We start from the raw sequence: 22,077 nt of genomic DNA, 5'->3' as shown, positions 1-22,077 counted from the left end.
GAGTACTCCTGCCCTGAGAGCGGCGCGTAATACACTAAAATAAAAGCGATTTGAATCTATTGAGTACTCCTTCCCTGAGAGCAGCGCGTAATACACTAAAATAAAAGCGATTTGAATCTATTGAGTACTCCTGCCCTGAGAGCAGCGCGTAATACACTAAAATAACAGTGATTTGAATCTATTGAGTACTCCTGCCCTGAGAGCAGCGCGTAATACACTAAAAATAACAGCGATTTGAATCTATTGAGTACTCCTGCCCTGAGAGCAGCGCGTAATACTCTAAAATAACAGCGATTTGAATCTATTGAGTACTCCTGCCCTGAGAGCAGCGCGTAATACACTAAAATAAAAGCGATTTGAATCTATTGAGTACTCCTGCCCTGAGAGCAGCGGGTAATACACTAAAATAAAAGCGATTTGAATCTATTGAGTACTCCTGCCCTGAGAGCAGCGCGTAATACACTAAAATAACAGTGATTTGAATCTATTGAGTACTCCTGCCCTGAGAGCAGCGCGTAATACACAAAAAATAACAGCGATTTGAATCTATCGAGTACTCCTGCCCTGAGAGCAGCGCGTAATACTCTAAAATAACAGCGATTTGAATCTATTGAGTACTCCTGCCCTGAGAGCAGCGCGTAATACACTAAAAATAACAGCAATTTGAATCTATTGAGTACTCCTGCCCTGAGAGCAGCGCGTAATACACTAAAAATAACAGCGATTTGAATCTATTGAGTACTCCTGCCCTGAGAGCAGCGCGTAATACTCTAAAATAACAGCGATTTGAATCTATTGAGTACTCCTGCCCTGAGAGCAGCGCGCAATACACTAAAAATAACAGCGATTTGAATCTATTGAGTACTCCTGCCCTGAGAGCAGCGCGCAATACACTAAAAATAACAGTGATTTGAATCTATTGAGTACTCCTGCCTTGAGAGCAGCGCGCAATACACTAAAAATAAAAGTGATTTGAATCTGTTGAGTACTCCTGCCCTGAAAGCAGCGCGTAATACACTAAAATAACAGCGATTTGAATCTATTGAGTACTCCTGCCCTGAGAGCAGCGCGTAATACACTGAAAATAACTGCGATTTTAATCTATTGAGTACTCCTGCCCTGAGAGCAGCGCGTAATACACTAAAATAACAGTGATTTGAATCTATTGAGTACTTCTGCCCTGAGAGCAGCGCGTAATACACTGAAAATAACTGCGATTTTAATCTATTGAGTACTCCTGCCCTGAGAGCAGCGCGTAATACACTAAAAATAACTGCGATTTTAATCTATTGAGTACTCCTGCCCTGAGAGCAGCGCGTAATACACTAAAAATAACAGCGATTTGAATCTATTGAGTACTTCTGCCCTGTGAGCAGCGCGTAATACACTAAAAATAACAGCGATTTTAATCTATTGAGTACTCCTGCCCTGTGAGCAGCGCGTAATACACTAAAAATAACAGCGATTTGAATCTATTGAGTACTCCTGCCCTGAGAGCAGCGCGTAATACACTAAAATAACAGTGATTTGAATCTATTGAGTACTCCTGCCCTGAGAGCAGCGCGCAATACACTAAACATAAAAGTGATTTGAATCTATTGAGTACTCCTGCCCTGAGAGCACCGCGCATTGCGCGCAATACACTAAAAATAACAGCGATTTGAATCTATTGAATACTCCTGCCCTGAGAGCAGCGCGCAATACACTAAAAATAACAGCGATTTGAATCTATTGAGTACTCCTGTCCTGAGAGCAGCGCGTAATACACTAAAAATAACAGCGATTTGAATCTATCGAGTACTCCTGCCCTGAGAGCAGCGCGCAATACACTAAAAATAAAAGTGATTTGAATCTATTGAGTACTCCTGCCCTGAAAGCAGCGCGCAATACACTAAAAATAACAGCGATTTGAATCTATCGAGTACTCCTTGACTGTTGAAATATCGCGGAAAATTTGAACGAGTTCTGTTCTCGCATACTGTATCAATTTAACAGACAGCGAGGTAGCATTGGAAAAGCATGTTTTACACCAGTTACCCCATAAGCAGCTTTGTTTTGGTCGACATGATGATACAGTCAAATCCAAATGGATACAATACAATATTTAGACGATGATTATTAGTTCTGTGAATTTTTAAATGTTCGCTTATTATCTTAGTAAACGTTAGAGGATGTTGAATTGTAACAAAATATAGTAGTAAATTCACTTACCTTGCAATAAATGCGTTCTCCCATGAACATCTGTCTTTTATTCCGACTATTCCTCAAGAATCCCTCCGCAGCGCATCTCAAATTCAAACGTCTAAAAACCCCGCCCTTGCTTCAGTTTCATTGGTTGAAGCTGTAAACCAATCATTTTCCTTTCTGCCCTCAGAACATGTTTGAGTAAGTAAAACTCCCATCTGCGAGGTTTAGGCTGTTGGTTTGCGACCCTGTACAGCCTTGCAACCTTCAGCTACCTCTTGCCTCACCATCCAACAGTTGGGTGCGGTTCGAGGACCCGGTTTCACCTTCTCACGCACTCTCTGAGGTCATCTAGAGACAGGTAAGAGTCGCACTACACACTCAGGCCCTGTCTCGGGCCGCCTTCGGGCCTTTCAAGTTTGTTGCCTGAAGGCTGTGGTATCCGTGGTTCCGCTGCTTCGCTCAGTTGTAGCATTACATGGTCCTCCTGGCTGATTCAGCTGTTCCCCCGTACCTACAGACTCGGATTCATTAGCTGGCATTGAGTGCGTTCGAGGACCCGGTCACGCATTCTCACGCATTCTCACGCATTCTCACACATTCTCTGCCGCTACCTAGAGACAGGTGTTTACATCTCAGACCCTGCTTCGGGCCGCCTTTGGGCCTTCCGAGCTGGGTCCCTGTCTCTAACGCGCTGCTTCACTCTGAGTACGTCTCTGATACCTTGGGCCCCCTGTGTTGGTCCGTTGTAGCACTGAAAGGTGCTACCAACCGACTCAGCCGGTTCTTGTATCATCAGACTTGGCTAGACGATTTGTTACACATCTGTGTTCCGAATTGTGCTACTGGTGAAGGCTGCGATCGAGCCGTTCCTCCAGCCAATATGAAAATAGGCTTCTAAGTGAGGCCTGTTCTTCATTGTACTCAAACTATAGTGAGTTAGACCATTATGGATCTGTGTGCTTGATTCTGGCCTTTTTTCTAAGCCTCCGTTCAAGTTACTACACAGTACACATTACTAATGCACATCCCTATGAATGTTCTACATCGTGGGGCCTGAAGGATTCATTCTTCAGATATCCACTCCTCTGCAAACACGGGTCATCCCTCCCTTCGAGTGCTACATAGCCAGTTGGATTTCAGGCTGGAAAGGAGTACTCATCTACGGACTGAGGAGCTTTTTTCCGGTACGGAGGTGAACTTGGTTTACACGTTTCTCAGTTGGAATGTGTCCGGTCAGTGCTTAGAGGTGAGAAAGGGTCCCACTGAATAAACTTCAGAGGCTCCTGGGGCATATGTGAGATGCAGCCTCATATAAATGGTTTACTCCATATGATGACCGCTTTAGCACTGACTTTATGACCAAGGTGGCCGTGGCAGAGCAGCATGCTCCATGTGTTAACAGCACCTGGTATTCTGCCAAACCCTTAACAGTGTTCAGACCTTTTGTTTCTCTGGGCTAATGGCTCCTAGAACAAATGTCTATTAAACACTAGCTTAGGGGCCATGTATAACAAGCATGGAGTAAGGAGGGTTTGGGCTTACCTCACACTGCATTGGCATTTAGTTGCCTCGAGTTGTAGCAGTTTCCTTGCTTGATGGCGCTGCTCAGCAAGATGCACTGCCCAGTTCAGCGACCGTTGCTCATACGCTTCCCTCGCGTATCACTACTTGCCCGTCACCTCCTCCTATGGGGTCAGAAGCTTCTGAGGTCACTTCTTCCACTTTAAAAATTCCAGTCTGCTCAATCGTGCCGTCCAGGTGGCCTCACTGCAGCTTGTTGCCGAAGAGAGTGGAGACTCCATCCCCAGGGGTTCCAGCTGTCCGGATATCTTCGGGGCCGCACAGTTACATCTGTTGCTGCTCTGATTTGTTCCCTTACTAGTTGTTTACTCCCTTAAACACGGAGAAACTGGCTCACAGCTGACACCAGGATCTACGCAAAGTCTGCTAATAAAAACCCCAGTGAGCCTTCTTGCACATCACTGTGCTAAGTCAGGTCAGAGGAGCAGGTTCTTAGTTGCCCCGTAATGGCCCAACTAGGACCTCGTTCCCTAGACAGCCTTCCTGACTCTTCCTCTGAGATTCTCAGGGATGGGGCACCGTTGCCACCTGCACCGGGCTGGAGAAATCCAGGTTCTGTTGTGGTGGTTCAGCTATCTACCTCTGAAAGAGCTTAGATACTTTACGTCTGCGAGAGCTCCCTCTAAGAAAAGAGGCTTGCTAACGATCTGAAGTAGAACCTGTTCGTTGTAGGTGTTCTTCTCGAAGACCCCTGAGAGTGTTCGATCACTTCTGTGCTTCCTTCCTGCAGAAGATGGTTCGGAGTGTGGCTGTTCCACTCCACCCTCAAAATTATGTTGCCTTAAAGCACATCAGGATGCAGTTGAGATATAGGAAGTATGACTTGATCGTCAGGTTCCTGAGCGGTGCAAGGAAATTAAATCTTCCTTGCGCCCCCTCTATACCTATCTTGGGACCTATAATTTAATAGCAGAGACTTAAATGTTTATAAAGATATTGCTTATGCCTGTGTGACTAGTATTTGCTGAGTTTTGTTTAAGTTTAGAGACGTGCTCCAGAAAAAAAGTTCACAGAGCACACCCTGTTTATTTTCTTTATTTTACAAAAGCACAATGTTTTGTTTCGATTGTAAGTGGACACATAAAAAAGTAGACATTTAACAGTTTATTTTTTCATATTTCTTAAGTCTGTATGACCATAAATGACAGAGTATTGTAAGTCTATTTTGTTGCTATGTGAAAAAATCCAGCAAAACGCGCCGGAGCTCTTGTCGACACCAGAGGATTAACTTTAGCCTAATAGGAAGGAACATAAATTGTGACTAAAAATATATGCTCACTCACATCAAGACGCTGCTGCAGTGATGGAGTCCATGCAGGAGGAGCAGCGTTTGGCACTGCGTAACTTTTCAGCGCGAGCTGTTTGGAGAAGCTAAATAACTATAGAAATGCTATGCTAACTAGATGCTAATAAAAGCTATCCTAATCGTTTTCAATACTCGCAAATTCCAACTCATGACTCGCTACAGTGGTTTCAACAAAACAAGATGTTTTTATACCAGGGGCTGCCAAGGGCGTGGTGAGCTCGTACCAATGGCGGGGTGAGCTGGTACCTGCTTACGTCACGCAGTACCTGCTTACGTCAGGACAGTACAGTAGTCACGGTACTTCTAACTCCTGAAGGTAAACGGCCTGGGGTGGATGTGGAAGGTTGAAACATTGTATTGAGTTATCATAATTATCATAGCCTGCAATGTGTTACGTTATTGTGTTAATAATAACTAAAGTACCTATTTATGTTACATATTTATTTTGTATGAAAACTAGCGTGTTAGTTATTTATGGATTAAAAAGTAGGCTACCGTTGTATCAGTGCTGCGATTGTCAAAATGTCAGAAAGGATTTTGTATTATCTATTCGTGTTTTTAAAATTCGTTAAATGACGGACGCTTTACCGTTAACACAGCCCTCATTATGTCGGATTTGTCTTATTCGAACTTACTTGATATTCTTTTTAGAATAAGTGATTAGTTTTGCTATTATTGGGTCATGTGACAGGACTCCTCTCTATTCATTGTCAACTGTTTTCTATAAATACGTTTGTATTGGCTAACGTTTATTCAGCTAATGCGTGTCCTGTTTAAAATGTGCAATGTTCAAATGCAAAGACAGCACGTCACAAATAGAAAATCCCCTTTTCCCTGTGGGATTTAGTATCATATTTGGATATTGTAATATAAATTAAGTAGCCAATTTAAAATAAATTACATGTACACACAATGTTCCTGTTTTTTTTTTTTTTTTTTACTGTTTTCTAGGAGTTTCTTAATTTTAGACTAGTTGACCAGCACACATGTGCAATGTTCAAATGCAAAGACAGCACGTCACAAATAGAAAATCCCCTTTTCCCTGTGGGATTTAGTATCATATTTGGATATTGGAATATAAATTAAGTAGCCAATTTAAAATAAATTACATGTACACACAATGTTCCTGTTTTTTTTTTTTTTTTTACTGTTTTCTAGGAGTTTCTTAATTTTAGACTAGTTGACCAGCACACATGTGCAATGTTCAAATGCAAAGACAGCACGTCACAAATAGAAAATCCCCTTTTCCCTGTGGGATTTAGTATCATATTTGGATATTGGAATATAAATTAAGTAGCCAATTTAAAATAAATTACATGTACACACAATGTTCCTGTTTTTTTTTTTTTTTTTACTGTTTTCTAGGAGTTTCTTAATTTTAGACTAGTTGACCAGCACACATTATATGCAATGCAATCACCATGAGGCCTTCCAGTGTACGCAGGTGTTGCAGAGAGCGCTAAATGCTGGCGGTGGAGGTGATGGGGAAAGATCTTCCCTAAATAACTTTTAGGTCTCCTCAATGAGGGTGATATCTAGTTCAACAAAATCAAACATGCTAGTTTGTTCCCTGTCACGCTCTTCAAGATCCACCTCCTCCTCGTTGATTTCACTTAATGGCCCAATACTCTTCCAACTTTTGCCTTTCATCCTGTTGCAATAAACTGGCCTGTCAATCATCTTGTCACAGTTAAAATCCTCCACATTTAATTTAATTTAATTTCCTACCGTATTGGAGAGAAAATAAGTAGCACGTTGATCTACCAGTCATAGGTCTTTCATGCAGAGAACTATTCTAATATTTTTGCATAATGATGCATTTAAGTTAAGAGCCAAACAGATCTTTATAAAAGTGCACATTATTGTTGCAGACGATATAACAAAGATAACATTAAATAAATATTTTATAAGGTTAAATGTTGATTATTAGTCATTCAAGCCCCTTTATTTAAACCTCTCTACTTAACCATTAATCGTGCACATCCGCCATGTTTTTTTTTTTTTTTTCTGAACCGAATCCTTCTCTAAAGCACAATGGGTTGTGGGCAATATTAGCCATTAGAGTGTGCACGGATCCACACTTCAATAATCTAACAGAAATAGTAGATCATTCGGGGAATTTTGGCATACTATATTATGCTGGGACACACTTATAAGCTCACATATTATTTAGGATGCATAGTATGCACATTGGGATGCAGGGTGTGACTTTCTGACCCAAAGAACCATGGAAGTGGCCCTAAACCGAATTGCTCAGCTGTCATCTAAACAAATTTCAGTCCAAAAATCAGTTTGTAAATTTGTTTTATTAGAAAGTGTTGATTTATAAAGAGTAGAGCAACTGAGACTGTGAATGACACTGTAATTTTGTCTTGCCCCAGACATTGACAAAGAGTTTATTGTTCACTGAGACCTAATTTCATATGGCTACTGCAAAAGCTACCTTAGACATAGAAAAATACAGAAATACAAAAATAATCAATACATATTTCCAATACTACAGTGCTTTCACACAATAGTTATTCTTGAGTCATTCTAAATCATGGGTAAACTTGCTTTACGTTTCACATTGTTCATAATTATTGCCGACTGTTGTCAAGTTTGTACTGAACAGACTTTTCAGACTATAAAAGTAAGAATGAAACGGTCACTTCTACAATTGTCGTGTTTTTAGTCACTATTTGACATTTTTCCCCTAGCTGAAACAGTCAACACAGTGTCAACACAGTGTTTCTGTGACTATACAAAGCATGTGCATATGAGGCAACAGATGTGATTGACTGTCTGCTAAGCCTTTAGACATAACATTATAATAGGAATTTTAGTTGACTAGCTACTATATGTAAGAACTTACATCTTCTGATGGCCTTGTTGTCGATACTCTGAGGCTTCGAATGTTTTCCATTTGACATTGCAGACCCATATGATGGGGTACTTAATTTTGCCATGCTGCTGTAGAAGCTCAGCGTAAGGGGTGTGGAGCAACTGATTAAAAAATGCTTAAAAACAATGTCCATATAAAAATAAAAGATAGAAACACATACACGTTTCAAACTGAATTTAATTACAGAAAATTAGCCGACCAGGCTGAACAAAGAGCTAGTTATTAGCTATGATGGATTTGATCCAGTCAGTGTATCGACACACCTCAGTATAAACCCCAGGAAAGCCTGGTTTAGCACAGCCGTTGCCCCAGGAAACAACACCTTTCAGTTTCCTCTTGCACACCACAGGGCCACCAGAATCCCCCTGAGAAGAAAATTGGAAAATGAAAAGGACAAATTTGTGGTTTATATAAAAATTTAAAACGCATGTAAAGAGGAAGACTGAGTCAATAACATACCTTACACGAGTCTTTGCCTCCCTTCATGAATCCAGCACAGAACATGTTTTTAGTTATTTGTGCACCATATGCTCCCCTACACTGCGCACTTGAGAGTACAGGCAATTTCAAACACTGCAGAACAGAAGCACTGTGAACTGGAAAAAGAATATGAACAGTGCTAAAAGTTGTCATCGTTTATGTATCTAATGAATGAATGCATGTTTTAATGCCTGACCATATTATATAAAAGTGGAAGAAGATTTTAATTATTCAGCCATCTCACCTCCAGTGTTGCCCCATCCAGAAACCAAGCACTGCTCCCCTGCAGAAGAGCAGCTGGTTGCCAGACGGATATGCTTCACATACTTGTTGAAGATGGCAGGCTTTCTCAGCTTGATCAGCATGATATCATTGTTAATAGTCTGATCATTATAGTTTGGATGACGAATCACCTTCTCTGCATCGATCCGCTGCTCTGTGCATTCAGTAACAGACACGTTGTGCTTTCCCAGGTGGATGACGAGTTGGCGTCTACTTGAAAAAGAAACTCATATTTTACTCAGCCTTGATATAATGTTTATCAGAATATTGCCTACCTACATATCAGGTCTTTATATAGTCTTAAATAGGTTTTACCTAGTCTAAGAGACATATAGACAATAGACAATAGAAATCCTGCATTAGTATGCTGAATAATAATAATAATAAAAAAATTGATTATTTATTGAAGCCAAAAAAGAGCCATATTTAAATACTGTGCACAAATGTTTGTTTCAAAACTAAAATATTCAAAATTAGAGCTGGATGCCAATGGTTGGTAGACTGACGTACTCTTATCTTAATTATAGTACATAATATGTAACTTTTTTTGACAGCCTTTCTTTTTCTTTAGAAATTATGATTTTTTTAATACACATTCAGAAATGGTAAACAATAACAACCTTTTGCTAATCGATTCCTTAAAAGGGTACTCTTTAGGGGAAAGGTAGTTTGATGGTAAAGTAGCTTTAACATGTTTTAAAAAAAAAATACAGGTTAAAAAGGGAGGTTATATACTCACTTGAAACTGCAGTGAGCTGCAGACACAACCCATCTTTTATTAATCAAAGATCCTCCACACTTGATATGCCCATCCCTAAGGTGTACTTGCCAGGGCTGGGAGTGGGGTGGACATTCATAACCTCCAATGATTTTATCACCTGTGCTGTAAACTTTATTGAAAAATGAATTGTTCTTTTATTAATATTAATGCTAAAGACTATCTATAATACATATCAGTGTAGGCATAAACAAACAATTGTCATGAATAATTACTAATAAGAGAGATCTACATACCCACAGCCACAACCAGCAAAGTGAACACAACAATCTTCATTGCAGTAAAGGAGAGAAGGACTGCTCACAGCTTTAGAGCACTTCTGCAAAGTTCAAGATTAGCATTCATGCTTTTAAGCAATCTTTTGAACACCCCTACAGAATCTATACCAGCCAATAAGATCACAACAAAGGAGTCACAAGTAAAAATGAGCATGTGAGACAACAGTTCTTTTCATACAGTTTTCCATGGTCATAATAAATGCGTTGGAAGGAAGCGCTGACTTATGACAGTATGAAGCTTATATAAAAACAGATGACCAAAATGCTGTTTTACTTTTTGAGTGACACACAACTTAAGATTGTGAATACTTTTTATTATGTACAGTATGTTTATTGTTTTCTTAACTGTTCAATAAAAGTCAATAAAAGACAAATTCTCTAATTAATAGCACACACTGATGGCCTGACTCAACATCACACAAAATAACAATCTATTTTGACATAATTTTTTCGTCACATCCATTGGTAAACATCGCAGTTTTGAGATTCAGTGGCTACAATACTTACCAATGCAAAAACAACACTTTATTTTGATGGACCCTTTTGAACATTCTGTTGACTGTAAGTAACTTTGCAACTACAGTACATGTCAACTAACTCTCATTAGAGTATTAGTAGACTGTCTGCTTACAGTTTTTACCAATTGCTTGCACACGTTTTCAAAACTAAGTCTCCTTTTTTCAAAACCCTACACACAATTCTCAAAACTGCACACACAAAATGCAAAACGCCTCACATCTCCTTCAAAATGCAACACTGCATTCAAAATGCCATAAACATGTCAGAATGAAGCATTTGCATCAAATGGCAAACACTTCTTTCATAATAATACATTTTTGTATATACCATGTAAACACTGCTGTTCTAAATCTAAAGCTCTTTGGTCTTTCATAGGCTTATATCTACATTTCACTACAATGTTCTACAGTGAAAGTAATCTGATGTAACAAGTACACTGTAAACACCAAATGCAATGTAGAAACAGAAAATATTTATTAGGTCTAACATTATTGTTGTTTACAGTAGTATACAACAAAACCATAAACATATGTACTGTAAACCAAAAGTATATTCTTTAGAATACAGTAAATACAGTTTTTCTCAGTCGCTTTGGTGCATTTCTCACATTTGCACAACAGTTAATGCAGTTCTCAAAACAATTAGTAAAAACTGCAAAACCTAGTTGATAAGCTGCAAAAGCGTGTCACTTGCTCAAAATGGATAGCTCATTCCTCAAAAGCAAGTATTCATGTCAATGAAAGTGTCAGTGTCATCAAGATGAAAAGTCCTGACACATTGTTTATGAACAAGGTCTTCAAATGGCTTTGTCATGTTTTCATTATGACAGTTTACTCTGTAAATGTTTTCCAATGCAAAAAAGTCAGATCTTGGTGACACTACCTGAAAATGCTCAAGACAGCACTATATACTATTTGCACAGCCATTTGAAAAATACAGTAAAGTTACACATAACTGTATTTAGTGAGGTAACTGTACAAGACACTGAATATGTATGTTTCACATTTTTACTGCATATGCTCTTTGCAATTCTAATTTGTTCACAGCATTGTGCAAAAGAAAAAATACACCCTTATTTACAACAAACATAAACTCCCTTTGGGTAGAGCTGTGCACAACTGTAAACAATATTGCAGTACATATTGGTACTGAACATACAACATACATAGTACTGTAATCATTCATGCACATCCAGACGTTCCTCATCAGTGAAAGCTGATATTCACCTGAGAGAAATTGTTCAATTTAGGAGATTTTTTATTTTCAGGAAAAAAAAACATTTTCATTTTAAATAATGCGTAAAATTTGCTTGACAGATTTTGACAACTAGTTCAACATTTTTGTATGTAATGACTCAAGCAATGAAATGAGGACTATTAGTTTTATATGGAATGACTATTCGGCATTCACAAGTATAGTTAATTTTGACTGACATGACATAAGCAAATGATAATGTTATAAAAACAGCAGAGAGTTGTATGAAAGCAATTGATGCATGTCCAAAAGCATTTGCAATTTGTTGGAAGGAATGAGAAACTGCTACTATGATGAATCCATTGTTCAAAACAGATCATCTGACCTTTGACCTATTTAGGCCTATACTACAGTAAAGCAGTGATTGGTTAGTGATCAGTTAAGCAATTAGTGTTTGCACATGTGAGGAGTGTGTCTGTGTGACCTGGTGAATAAGTGTAGCATTTTGATTGGTTGTGTTTGGAAAAGAAAAGCAAGTCACTTCCTGATAGATCTTTGAGTTTTAGGTAGAGAATTGTGTGTAGTGTTTTGCAAAAAGTGTTTTATGCAATTAAAAACTGAGTCAAAGGCTGAGAAATAGCTTATGGTTTTGCTGCTTACTTAGATGACGTTGTCATTTAGGCTACAGTTCGACGTGGGAAGAGCATCTGCAACATCTGGAAGTTGTCATTAACCACATTAGATCGGCTGGGCTCACCATTAATCCGTCCAAGTGTTCCATGGCAAAGGCAGAAACCGAGTACTTTGGGTATGTGATCGGACATGGAGTTATTAAACCTCAAGTTCAAAGAATTCAGGCAATAAAGAATTGTCCCGTACCTCAGACAAAGTCTCAGGTAAGATCCTTTCTTGGGATGGCAAATTGGTACAGGAGGTTTGTACCCAACTTTTCTGTGAGAGCAGCTGTCCTTACAGATTTAACTCGGAAAAACTGTCCGAACCAGGTTCGGTGGACTGAGGAGGCGGAGCGGGCATTTCTGGATCTTAAGAATGCTCTGTGTCAGGGGCCGGTCTTATGTTGTCCAGATTTTGATCAGCTCTTTATACTGCAAACTGATGCGTCCGATATTGGAGTAGGAGCGGTTCTTCTCCAGGGGACGCAAGAAGAACGACACCCTGTAGCCTACATCAGTCGCAAGTTGTTCCCCAGGGAGGTTCGATACTCCACTGTGGAAAAGGAATGTTTGGGAGTAAAATGGGCCCTTGATACCCTCAGGTATTATTTGCTTGGACGTGAGTTTGTGCTTGAGACAGACCATAAGGCACTACAATGGATGAACCGTATGAAAGATTCAAACGCCAGAATTACCCGCTAGTACCTGTCGATCCAGCCCTATCGATTCTCCATCCAGCATGTCCCTGGTCGAGATAACGTGCTGGCTGACTGCCTTTCTCGCCTGCCGGTGTGAAACCAGAAGTGGGGGAGTGTGTGGCGGATGTTGGTGAGCCTGGGTCAGGTTAGTTTGTTTCTTTTTATTAAATGGATTTTGTTTATAGTAAAGAATACACAACAACATTAATTTGGTTTAATAAACTTTATTTAAACTTTCATTGGGAGTTAAGTGCGCACACTCTTTAATGTTTAGTTTGAGTTTATTCTTACCGTTCTTTTGTCTGTTTATGTCGGAGTCCCGCATAGACAGTAAAAGAAATGGACACAGCGACCCCATTGGAACTCAATTGAGACAAGTGAAGCCCATTTTCAGCGATTTCTTAGCACTTCCTTTCCTGACGCGCAGACTCAAACCGAGCAAAGCGTTACACGGACCACGTGAGCAACCCGTCTGTCTTCTAGTAGCTGTGCCAAGAGAAATCTGAATCATTCCCTTCCGAAACTTGCAGAGATGGAGAGTGTGAGTAGGAGCTGTCCATGAGCTTGGAGCAGGAGCAACTTTTGCTAGGTATTCTGATTAATTATATTGTCATTTTGCCTCGACGTCCTCCCGATTGCCCGCGAGCTTCTCCTCCTGTCCATACGGTAATCTCTCTAGTGTGCGACAGAGAGTCGCGTGGGTATGACGCAATCGTTAGCCTACTTTTACTAAAACTGCTTCTACAGGGCCATAACATAAGCTACAAGGTAATGGAGCATTTTATACATTGTCGTGTATCTTTAGAAATAAATAATGGACCAATGGAGTCTTTAAACGCCTCAGATGTAAAGTTATTCGCTGTCAAAGTGACGCCAAAATGAATGGGAGTCAATGGGATGCTAACGCAAGTGAAGTTCCACTACAAGATGTCGGCACCCGGCCGACTTCAACTTCCGGTCGACTTCCTTCCCGCTTGGAGTCCCGTGAGCTGGTGCACCGTCAAAAGGGGTTCGGGTGGAAACATCGGACCTATATATATGGTTCCGGCCAATGATCGGGCCGCGACCATTCCGGTTTCTGCTCCGGGGGAACTCCAACGACCATTTCGCTTCTTTTTTGTTGTTGTTTATGTACAAGTACATTTATTAAGTGAAGTTATTTCATAGTATTATTTGAACTGTTTGTTTATGTATATTTGATGTTTTCATATTTGTTGATTGTATGTAATGGCCATTATATGTCTGCGTATTCCCCTTTTTGTGTTAATTGGTGCTGGCCACCAATGTATAAATTTGTTAATTGTTTCTGTATGAGTCAGTAGTGTTCTGTGAGAGAACCGGTCCTGTAGACCCTAGACCTCTGTAGTCGTTTGAGAGGCAAATGCAGTGACTTATCTTTATTGTATGTTTTTTTTTTGTTTGTTTTTTTGTTTGTTTTTTGTTTTTTGGTATGTTTGGTTTACCTCAGTTGGGTCAACGTTTGCTTTACTTTTGTAACCCCATTCTGTGGAAATAAACCCCTAAACGTTTGCAGTAGCCTGCTGCCTCCGTGTTGCTTTTCCTTTACTGGTCACATCTATCACAGTAAGCAGTTGGTAAAAACTGTAATATCTGCTAACTCTATTGTGATGGTCCTCCAACAGAAATTCTACAGACTATAAGTAACTTTGCAACTACATGTCAACTTATTCTATCCCTAACCCTACCAGTCTACTAATACTCTACTAACACTCTAGTGAGAGTTAAAAATTAATTTTGTCCCTACAATTCAGGGAATACATGAACTACACACTCAAACACACACATATTTGCTTGCTTGCCCTTACAAGTGTATTGTCCTAGTACGTGTACTGTACTGCACTTTTAAGTGTACTTTAGTGTATCAGCAGTAAACTTTGAATTCACACAACTAGTTTACCGTTTTTCTTTGTATTGCAACTATACTACAAGTAAATCTATACTGTTAGTTTGCTCATTTTTCAGTCAACTTCTTAGTTTTAAGTAGGCATTGAATTATACTCTCAGAAGTTTATTGAATTTTAAGATTTTTGTAAGTGTTTTAGTGTCAATAGTGTCTGTTTAAGTGAATTTAACATCATACTTAGTTTACTATTTATATATTCATTTTGCACTAAGTATAAGATAGCCTGGAAATCCAGACCTAAATTTAAAAGATGAATTAAAAGATTTAAAGTCTGATTGTTTGAAGCCTATTGAAGCCTTTTGAACATGACAGTTAGTGTATGTTTTGGAAGACACTGTTATAATAATATGACAGCTAGTTCTGGACTTCTGAAGTTGGTATCACACACGATCCTCCCTACATATCCGGGCTGTAATGTGAAACTGATAAGAAAAAACTGTGGAAGTTTATCTCACACAAACGTTGAAAAGCCATTCAGCTCTTTTATTGAATTATACTCTCAGAAGTTTATTGAATTTTAAGATTTTTGTAAGTGTTTTAGTGTCAGTAGTGTCTGTTTAAGTGAATTTAACATCATACTTAGTTTACTATTTTTATATATATATTCATTTTGCACTAAGTATAAGAGAGCCTGGAAATCCAGACCTAAATTTAAAAGATTAATGGTCTGGCGTCGACTAATGAAAATCGGCCAGCTCGAGGGGCGGCACCAAGCATGCATTTGAAAATCTCACTGCACGTAATTGGATAACACTACGACCAATCACAACAATAAACCCCATACGCTTAGCTACCAGCGGAGCTAGCTGGTAGATTAGACTCTTACTGTATCCGGTCGGCAAAACAGCAAAAACATCCTTCTTGCAAAGGAACGATTCGAGCGGCGTATTCTGTTCCTGTTTTAGATAAAAAGCCAAGTCTAACTCGATCATTGTAGCGGCCAAAGCCGTTTCAAACAACTGGTATTCATTCATAGCCATCTTGCAATGTTTACTAATGACTTCGACGTCGCAGCGCTGTCGTCATCTGTTTAACTTGCCTCTGGCCCGCCTATATCAGATAACCCGATGTGATTGGTGCAGCTCAGATCGAGGGGCATATTTAATGAGCATCATTACTAGACACCAGAGTAACTCGCTGAGCAAATTCAACTTGTGCTCTCGCGAGAACTCTGGATTACCAGGGTAAGTATAAGATGAAACAATATATAAATATATTATATAATATATAATAGTATGTGTTCAATAAAAAATATCCATAAGCCAATAACACTTATTTGATAACATTAACAACATTTTTCAAATAAAACAAATAACACCTATCTTCCAGTCATCTGTTCTCATTTTTTTTCTATGTGAGAAAATATATACTTACAAGCCAATCGGTTTCACACAAATGTATTTTGCTAAAACTGATCTGGGACGATTGTACGTTAGTTAAACTAATCTGTTTGTTAGCATGTAAACTCAGTTAATAGTTTAACTTAGTAACGTTATTTTGATTATCAATGTGCATAATAAAACAGAACTTAGCAAACATTATCCAAAAACCTGTTAAGATTCAGGAGAGCACAGTTGCAACCTCTAACATGGCAAAATAATTGTTAAATAAATATGTAATTTGTTGCAAACATTATGGCTTAATAAGAGACTATTTGAGTTGAGTTATGCAATTTACAATTCAGTTTTTTATTAGTAAATGTGGATGAACTGCAATAGAAGCACTAGGAAAAAACAAAAACAAAAAAACAATTCTTTAAAAAGTACACGTCAGGCTAATGTTCTTGTCCAGTTAGTTTTTTTTGTGTGTGTGTGTTTCATTTTCATTCTGCTTCCTGTTCTGAGGCCTGTTGCATGAATCTAGTTGAACAAACAGCGTTGACAAAACAAACAAATCCAACCAGGGGCCCGTTCTTCGTTCGTTGCTTAAAACATCCGAGATCAAATTACACATCCAAGATGATATCATCGTGCTAATCATGATCTGGCTAATTAGGTTCTTCGAACACACTTGCTGGATATGATTAGTATCGCTGGATTGAGTTATCTGAGATAATTGCGCGTTCATGCGCTGGTTTAAAAGGGGATATGTATCGATAGTAGAAACAATGATCATCAACACTGCTATTGGCTGTTCAGCGTGGCCAATGAGCAGGCTCAGTTTTTCTCCTCAGCAGAGCAAGAACTAATAGTCGAAGTTTATTCAGAATTTTAATGTTTAATCAAAACGCCAGGGAACACCTCAAAGTCTGCAAAAGCCAAGAGAGAGGGCTGGCAAAAAGTAGCAGACAATTTAAATCCGTTAGAAGTGGCCATGTTAGATGTTTTTATCACTTAATAGCCTATATTTTTGTATTTTAATAATTGCATAACTTTGTTCATTGTAATGTCAGTCACCACACTAGAACATGGGAACAAATAAAAGTGAAGTACAAAAATATTCTACATAATGGTAATTTTTAGTTATATTATAGTCTCTTTTATAAAAGGCACTGTTAAATAAATGGTTGTCTGTTTATAAAAGCAACCAAGAAAAAGGCTGAAAAAAAAAGAAAAGATCTTAGGAGCCTACACTGTTTCCATTGCACTGGACAGTGAATAAACCCTCTCAGATAACTGTCATATGGAGGAACTAGCCTATACCTGAAAGTGCATAAATAACTTTATACTTACGTTTTATGGCTGAAATATAAGTTGCAGGATTCCACATCTACAGAAAGGCCTACAGAAGAGTCTGCACAGACAGAGGAGACATAGGCCTACAGGTGGGCAGTGGTTAGCCAACTTTTCCTTTTTATTTGTTGCATGAGGCATGTGTCTAATATCTCTTGTTGCAGGCACTTGACCACTGGCTTTTCTTTACAAAGAACAATTGAAATAAAACTCAAGGAACTAAGCATATTTGTCTTTTATTAAACATTTAATGATGTTTAATAAAACAGTTTTTTTTTTTTTTTTGGCAATGTTGTGTAATATGGCACATGCAACAATGTCACAGGCCCTGTCAGGTGTGCAACCCTCAGACTTTTCAGACACTGAAATATTCTCTTTAGTTAGCCAAAGTTCATTTCATTGTGTGCCCTTGTCCTGGCTAGAGCTGCATTGTAACTGGTTTGGGTCAGGGAATGGGGTCATAAAACACCTGAGTAGTTGATATCCTCCACCACCTGTCAAAAAATGATTGATTGACAGGTGCCCCGCCCCTTCCGGTGACAGGTACCCGTCCCTTTTGGCATAGGATCAAAGGGGATCAAAGGAGATCAAAGGGAGATCAAAGGAGATCAAAGGATCAAAGGGGTTTGACAGTTAGTTTTTACTTTTGATTGACAGGTTGACAGTTAGTATGACTTTTGATTGACAGGTTGACAGTAAGTTTCAGGTTTTGATGCCTTTTGAAGCCTTTTGATATTGACAGAAAGTGTTATAACAATATGTCATGGCTATGACAGCTAGTTTTAATTGTTTGATGCCTGTTGATATTGACAGAAAGTGTTAATCGTTTGAAGACACTGTGATTAAACAATACGTTATGGTATCTGACAGAAAGTCTGATTGTTTGAAGCCTATTGAAGCCTTTTGAACCTGACAGTTAGTGTGTGTTTTGGAAGACACTGTTATAATAATATGACAGCTAGTTCTGGACTTCTGAAGTTGGTATCACACACGATCCTACCCCTACATATCCGGGCTGTAATGTGAAACTGATAAGAAAGAACTGTGGAAGTTTATCTCACACAAACGTTGAAAAGCCATTCAGTTCTTTTAAAACAATATAAATGAAATGTTTATAAAATAGCTTACTAAAACCTCACACCAAAAGTTTAAATAAAATGAGAGTCACAAAAAATTGCAATGAGTCTCTCAAAGCACCGTCTCAAAACATAGGGAGCGCGCACGTGTCTCTCTCTCTCTGTGTGTGTGTGTGTGTCACGGGATTCCCCCTGCCACCCTTTTGAGCTCTGACATCTGAAACGTGCTGTTCAGACACTGTGATTAAACAATGTCATACAAAACATTCTATCCTTTAAAAGAAAATAAATGATTATAAAATAAAGATCTTACTAAAACCTCACTACCTAAAATGGTGCCTTCGAAGGGCACAGAAGTTTTTAATCATTATCAACACTTATTTTTGAGCCCCACACTTTTAAGCGCTCCAAAGTTTTAACTAGAGCAGAGGGCAGAGTTAAAAAGGAACTTTGTCTAGCCTTCATTTACTGAAGGCTATGGATGTTAGGTAAATGTTTATTAAATTAATTCACAATATGTACACATTCATTATTAATCTTATGCCTAATATGATGAAAATGGCTGTTATTTGTTTCATCTCCTCTCACATTAAATCACATGTATTATATAGGCCTATTTTAAGTTCAAAATGGTGAAATTAGAAAAAAGTTGATTGGTTTGCCTTGATTATTTTTGTCATTGTTTAACATTTCTCAAAACATTTCTGTCAAATATGAAATGTTTAGTTTAGCTACTTGCACCTTATCTCGCACTTTATGACCGTTATCAGCTGGAACTCGCTCTCAGCGGCTCCTGTGTATGAATGTGTCTGCAGGTGTATCTGACCCTAACAACTAATGACCAACTTTATTTTTGCTATTGTACATACATTTTATTCTTCTAACTGTTTGTCTTTGGTTAACACAGCTGGAGAAGAACAACAGGAAGGTTGGAAGACACAGTAGAGGAACTACAGAATAAATATGGAGAGAAAACAGCATTAAAAAGGATCAAGTCCATAGTGAAAAAAATCAGAAAAAATATGTATCAAACGTAGGAAAAGATTTATAATTTACTTTGTTAGTAGTCAATATGTTTCTCAATCTTCAATAAGCTTTACTATAATGTTTACATGGTTTTGGTTGTGTATTTAATTGTTAATTTTTTTTAACAAATGGTGACGTTCAAACGCTGAGCGTTCAAACACATTCTAGAAACATGACAAATCAACAGCCTAACAACCTTCCACAACGACAGCATAATAATACTAATTCTACATCATTCGGACAGCCATTAATTCAGAACCCTAATCAGCTTAACTTAACAATTGACCAGAAGAATGGTGGGACAATAGTTGCTACAATCATGGTAGGAAAAACAATATATGGTGATGTTAACATCTGATCATTTAAGAAACAGTTGCTTAGTTAAGAAATTATTTGTGTATGTTATATATATATTTATGTATGAGTATATTTTTTTGTTTTTCATGTTTTTCATACATTCCTTTATGAACATGTTTGACCACGCTCTGAGACTATATACTTTTTGCAAACTGTACAAAAACAAAAAGAAACAAGATGTCAATTACAGACATTCAAAAACTAAAACTGATCACTATAGTGGCTTTTCTGTATTTGTTTTAAATGGCTCATGATGATGCATTTACTTTTAACCCAGTTGACCTCTAAAATTTACTTTTGGTGCATTTTTATCTGCAGGTTTCACCAAAGTGTGGAACTTTGTTTAACAGCTTCAAGTTTTGATGAATATGCATCTCTCGGTGCAATAGTCGGATGTGATTCTGTTGTAATAGTTTAAGTGTAACTTTGTTACTCATACTTTGTGTGATTCGTAGATAGAGGTAAAGTTGCACTAAACAAAGTATCAATGTAGTTCACAAACAGAAAGACTATCACTTAAATTCTTAATCGTCATTTATTTCTATAAACACTAAATGTTGACGGCTCTCAAAGAAACGTCTTCACCTAAAACACATACAGTCCAACATACAAAATGTGAAACAGTGTCGTCTGAACAAGATGACTAAATCTAGTGGAGTAATAAAACCATCATTTGGAAACTTGTTATTATAAACGGCTTTTTTCAATCCTCTTTTCTTAGTGATTTGGTCTTTTGAATCTTAAAGATAAAGAATAAGATTATGTTTTAAAGTTAGTCCATAGGGTGTGGAACTTTGCATCACTATGGTGTGTAAAAATAGATTTAAGCACAACTATTTACACACATACTAAGTAGGAGAATATCTTACTGTATTGTGAACATTCCATTATCTGTTTATTTGGGGTCAGAGAACATCCTTAGCTCATACATCTCTTTACTTTTGTGCTGGATGTTAAAGTGTTAGTTAAAAAGATAAAGGTATTAGTTAATAACAAACAAACAAAAAACTTTAAATCAACATGAAGCCATAATATTAATAAATAAAATATGGTTTACAATTACAGTACAATGACTTCCATAATATTTTCTTTTAGTAAATCTATGTCTGGATCAGCCAACACAAAGTTGTGTATTGTGAGTGAGACCTCGCAAAGATTAGACCGATATTAGATTTCTCGAACATTGCATGGTTGCACTATGCCTGAAACTTTGCCGAAAGCTGTCAAAAAATCATCTGGTATCATGGTTTAGTTGAATTTTAAAACACTGTTTTTTCTTAAAAATGTTGTGTCAGACGTATTGGGTAGCATGATTATCTTGTTTAATCGTGTATTCAGTCCATATTTATCAGGTTGATATTTGTAGAAATAAGCAAAATACATTTATAAAGCAAAAAGAACTAGTTAATGGCCTTGTGTCAGAACACAACAGGTATGAAGATATGTTTGGTTACTTTTAATTCTAACTTTAAAGCTAGATTATCCTTTGAAAAGTGTAATACAGTATTTGATTTTTACACATGCAGTGTTTTCGCCAACTGACCTACCCCTGAAGTTATGACTTCTGAAGGCCTCTCATGTGCAGATTCGCTCGGTTGAAAAAATGGTATTATTTTGTCATTTAAACATCTGAAATTAAAAGTACAGTAGTTTTTAAATGTATTTTATTAGCTAAAATCATTGTCTGTATTCATAAAATATGTCCTCATTGGTGTAAAATGACCTCTGCCAATGATCTGACTTATCCTCGTAGGCAAAGACTTTCTTATCTTTATTTACATGGGGCGGGTAAGTCCATGGAAGCTTCCATGTCATTCCGCCATCTTGAAAAACTATAATGGCAGAGAGGGACAAAAAGCACTAGCTACCTCAACACGTTTCATCATCAATGCGTGTTCGTTCAGAGCCGGCTGCCTGAGACCAGCTAAAGTGGACAAGGAGATCAGTGAGAGGCGCTCGTCACTACCCCGGCACATTTGAAAGGCTGCACTGCACGGTACAATATAATGCAGGATCATAGTTATGCAGAGCCACAGGAGAAGGAATCCTCGTGGCCAAAAAGCAAAAAATTTATCGGGATGTAAATAAATATCGGGATAGCTTTTCCCAGGTGGAAAGAGCTAATGAAGGAGAAAGACTTTGAAAGGGAAGTTGCCTGCTT

At 38.1% G+C, this 22,077-nt stretch overlaps 1 protein-coding gene across 1 annotated transcript; it reads right to left on the bottom strand.

Moving 5' to 3' along the window:
- Positions 1 to 7,362: 7,362 nt before the first annotated feature.
- On the bottom strand, positions 7,363 to 9,831 carry LOC307160293 (trypsin-3-like). The gene is made up of 5 exons (XM_079874265.1): positions 9,735 to 9,831; positions 9,460 to 9,610; positions 8,683 to 8,930; positions 8,418 to 8,554; positions 7,363 to 8,323 (listed from the first exon to the last, which is right to left on the bottom strand). Exons 1-5 carry the CDS (start codon positions 9,772 to 9,774, stop codon positions 8,174 to 8,176), a joined length of 726 nt encoding a protein of 241 aa, XP_079730391.1. The 5' UTR covers positions 9,775 to 9,831; the 3' UTR covers positions 7,363 to 8,173.
- Positions 9,832 to 22,077: the final 12,246 nt, after the last annotated feature.

Source organism: Squalius cephalus (assembly GCF_949319135.1).
Source record: "Squalius cephalus genome assembly, chromosome: 6".
NCBI classification, from domain to species: domain Eukaryota; kingdom Metazoa; phylum Chordata; class Actinopteri; order Cypriniformes; family Leuciscidae; genus Squalius; species Squalius cephalus.
The sequence above is the reverse complement of the archived record's forward strand: the minus strand, read 5'-3'. Positions and strand labels throughout refer to the sequence as shown.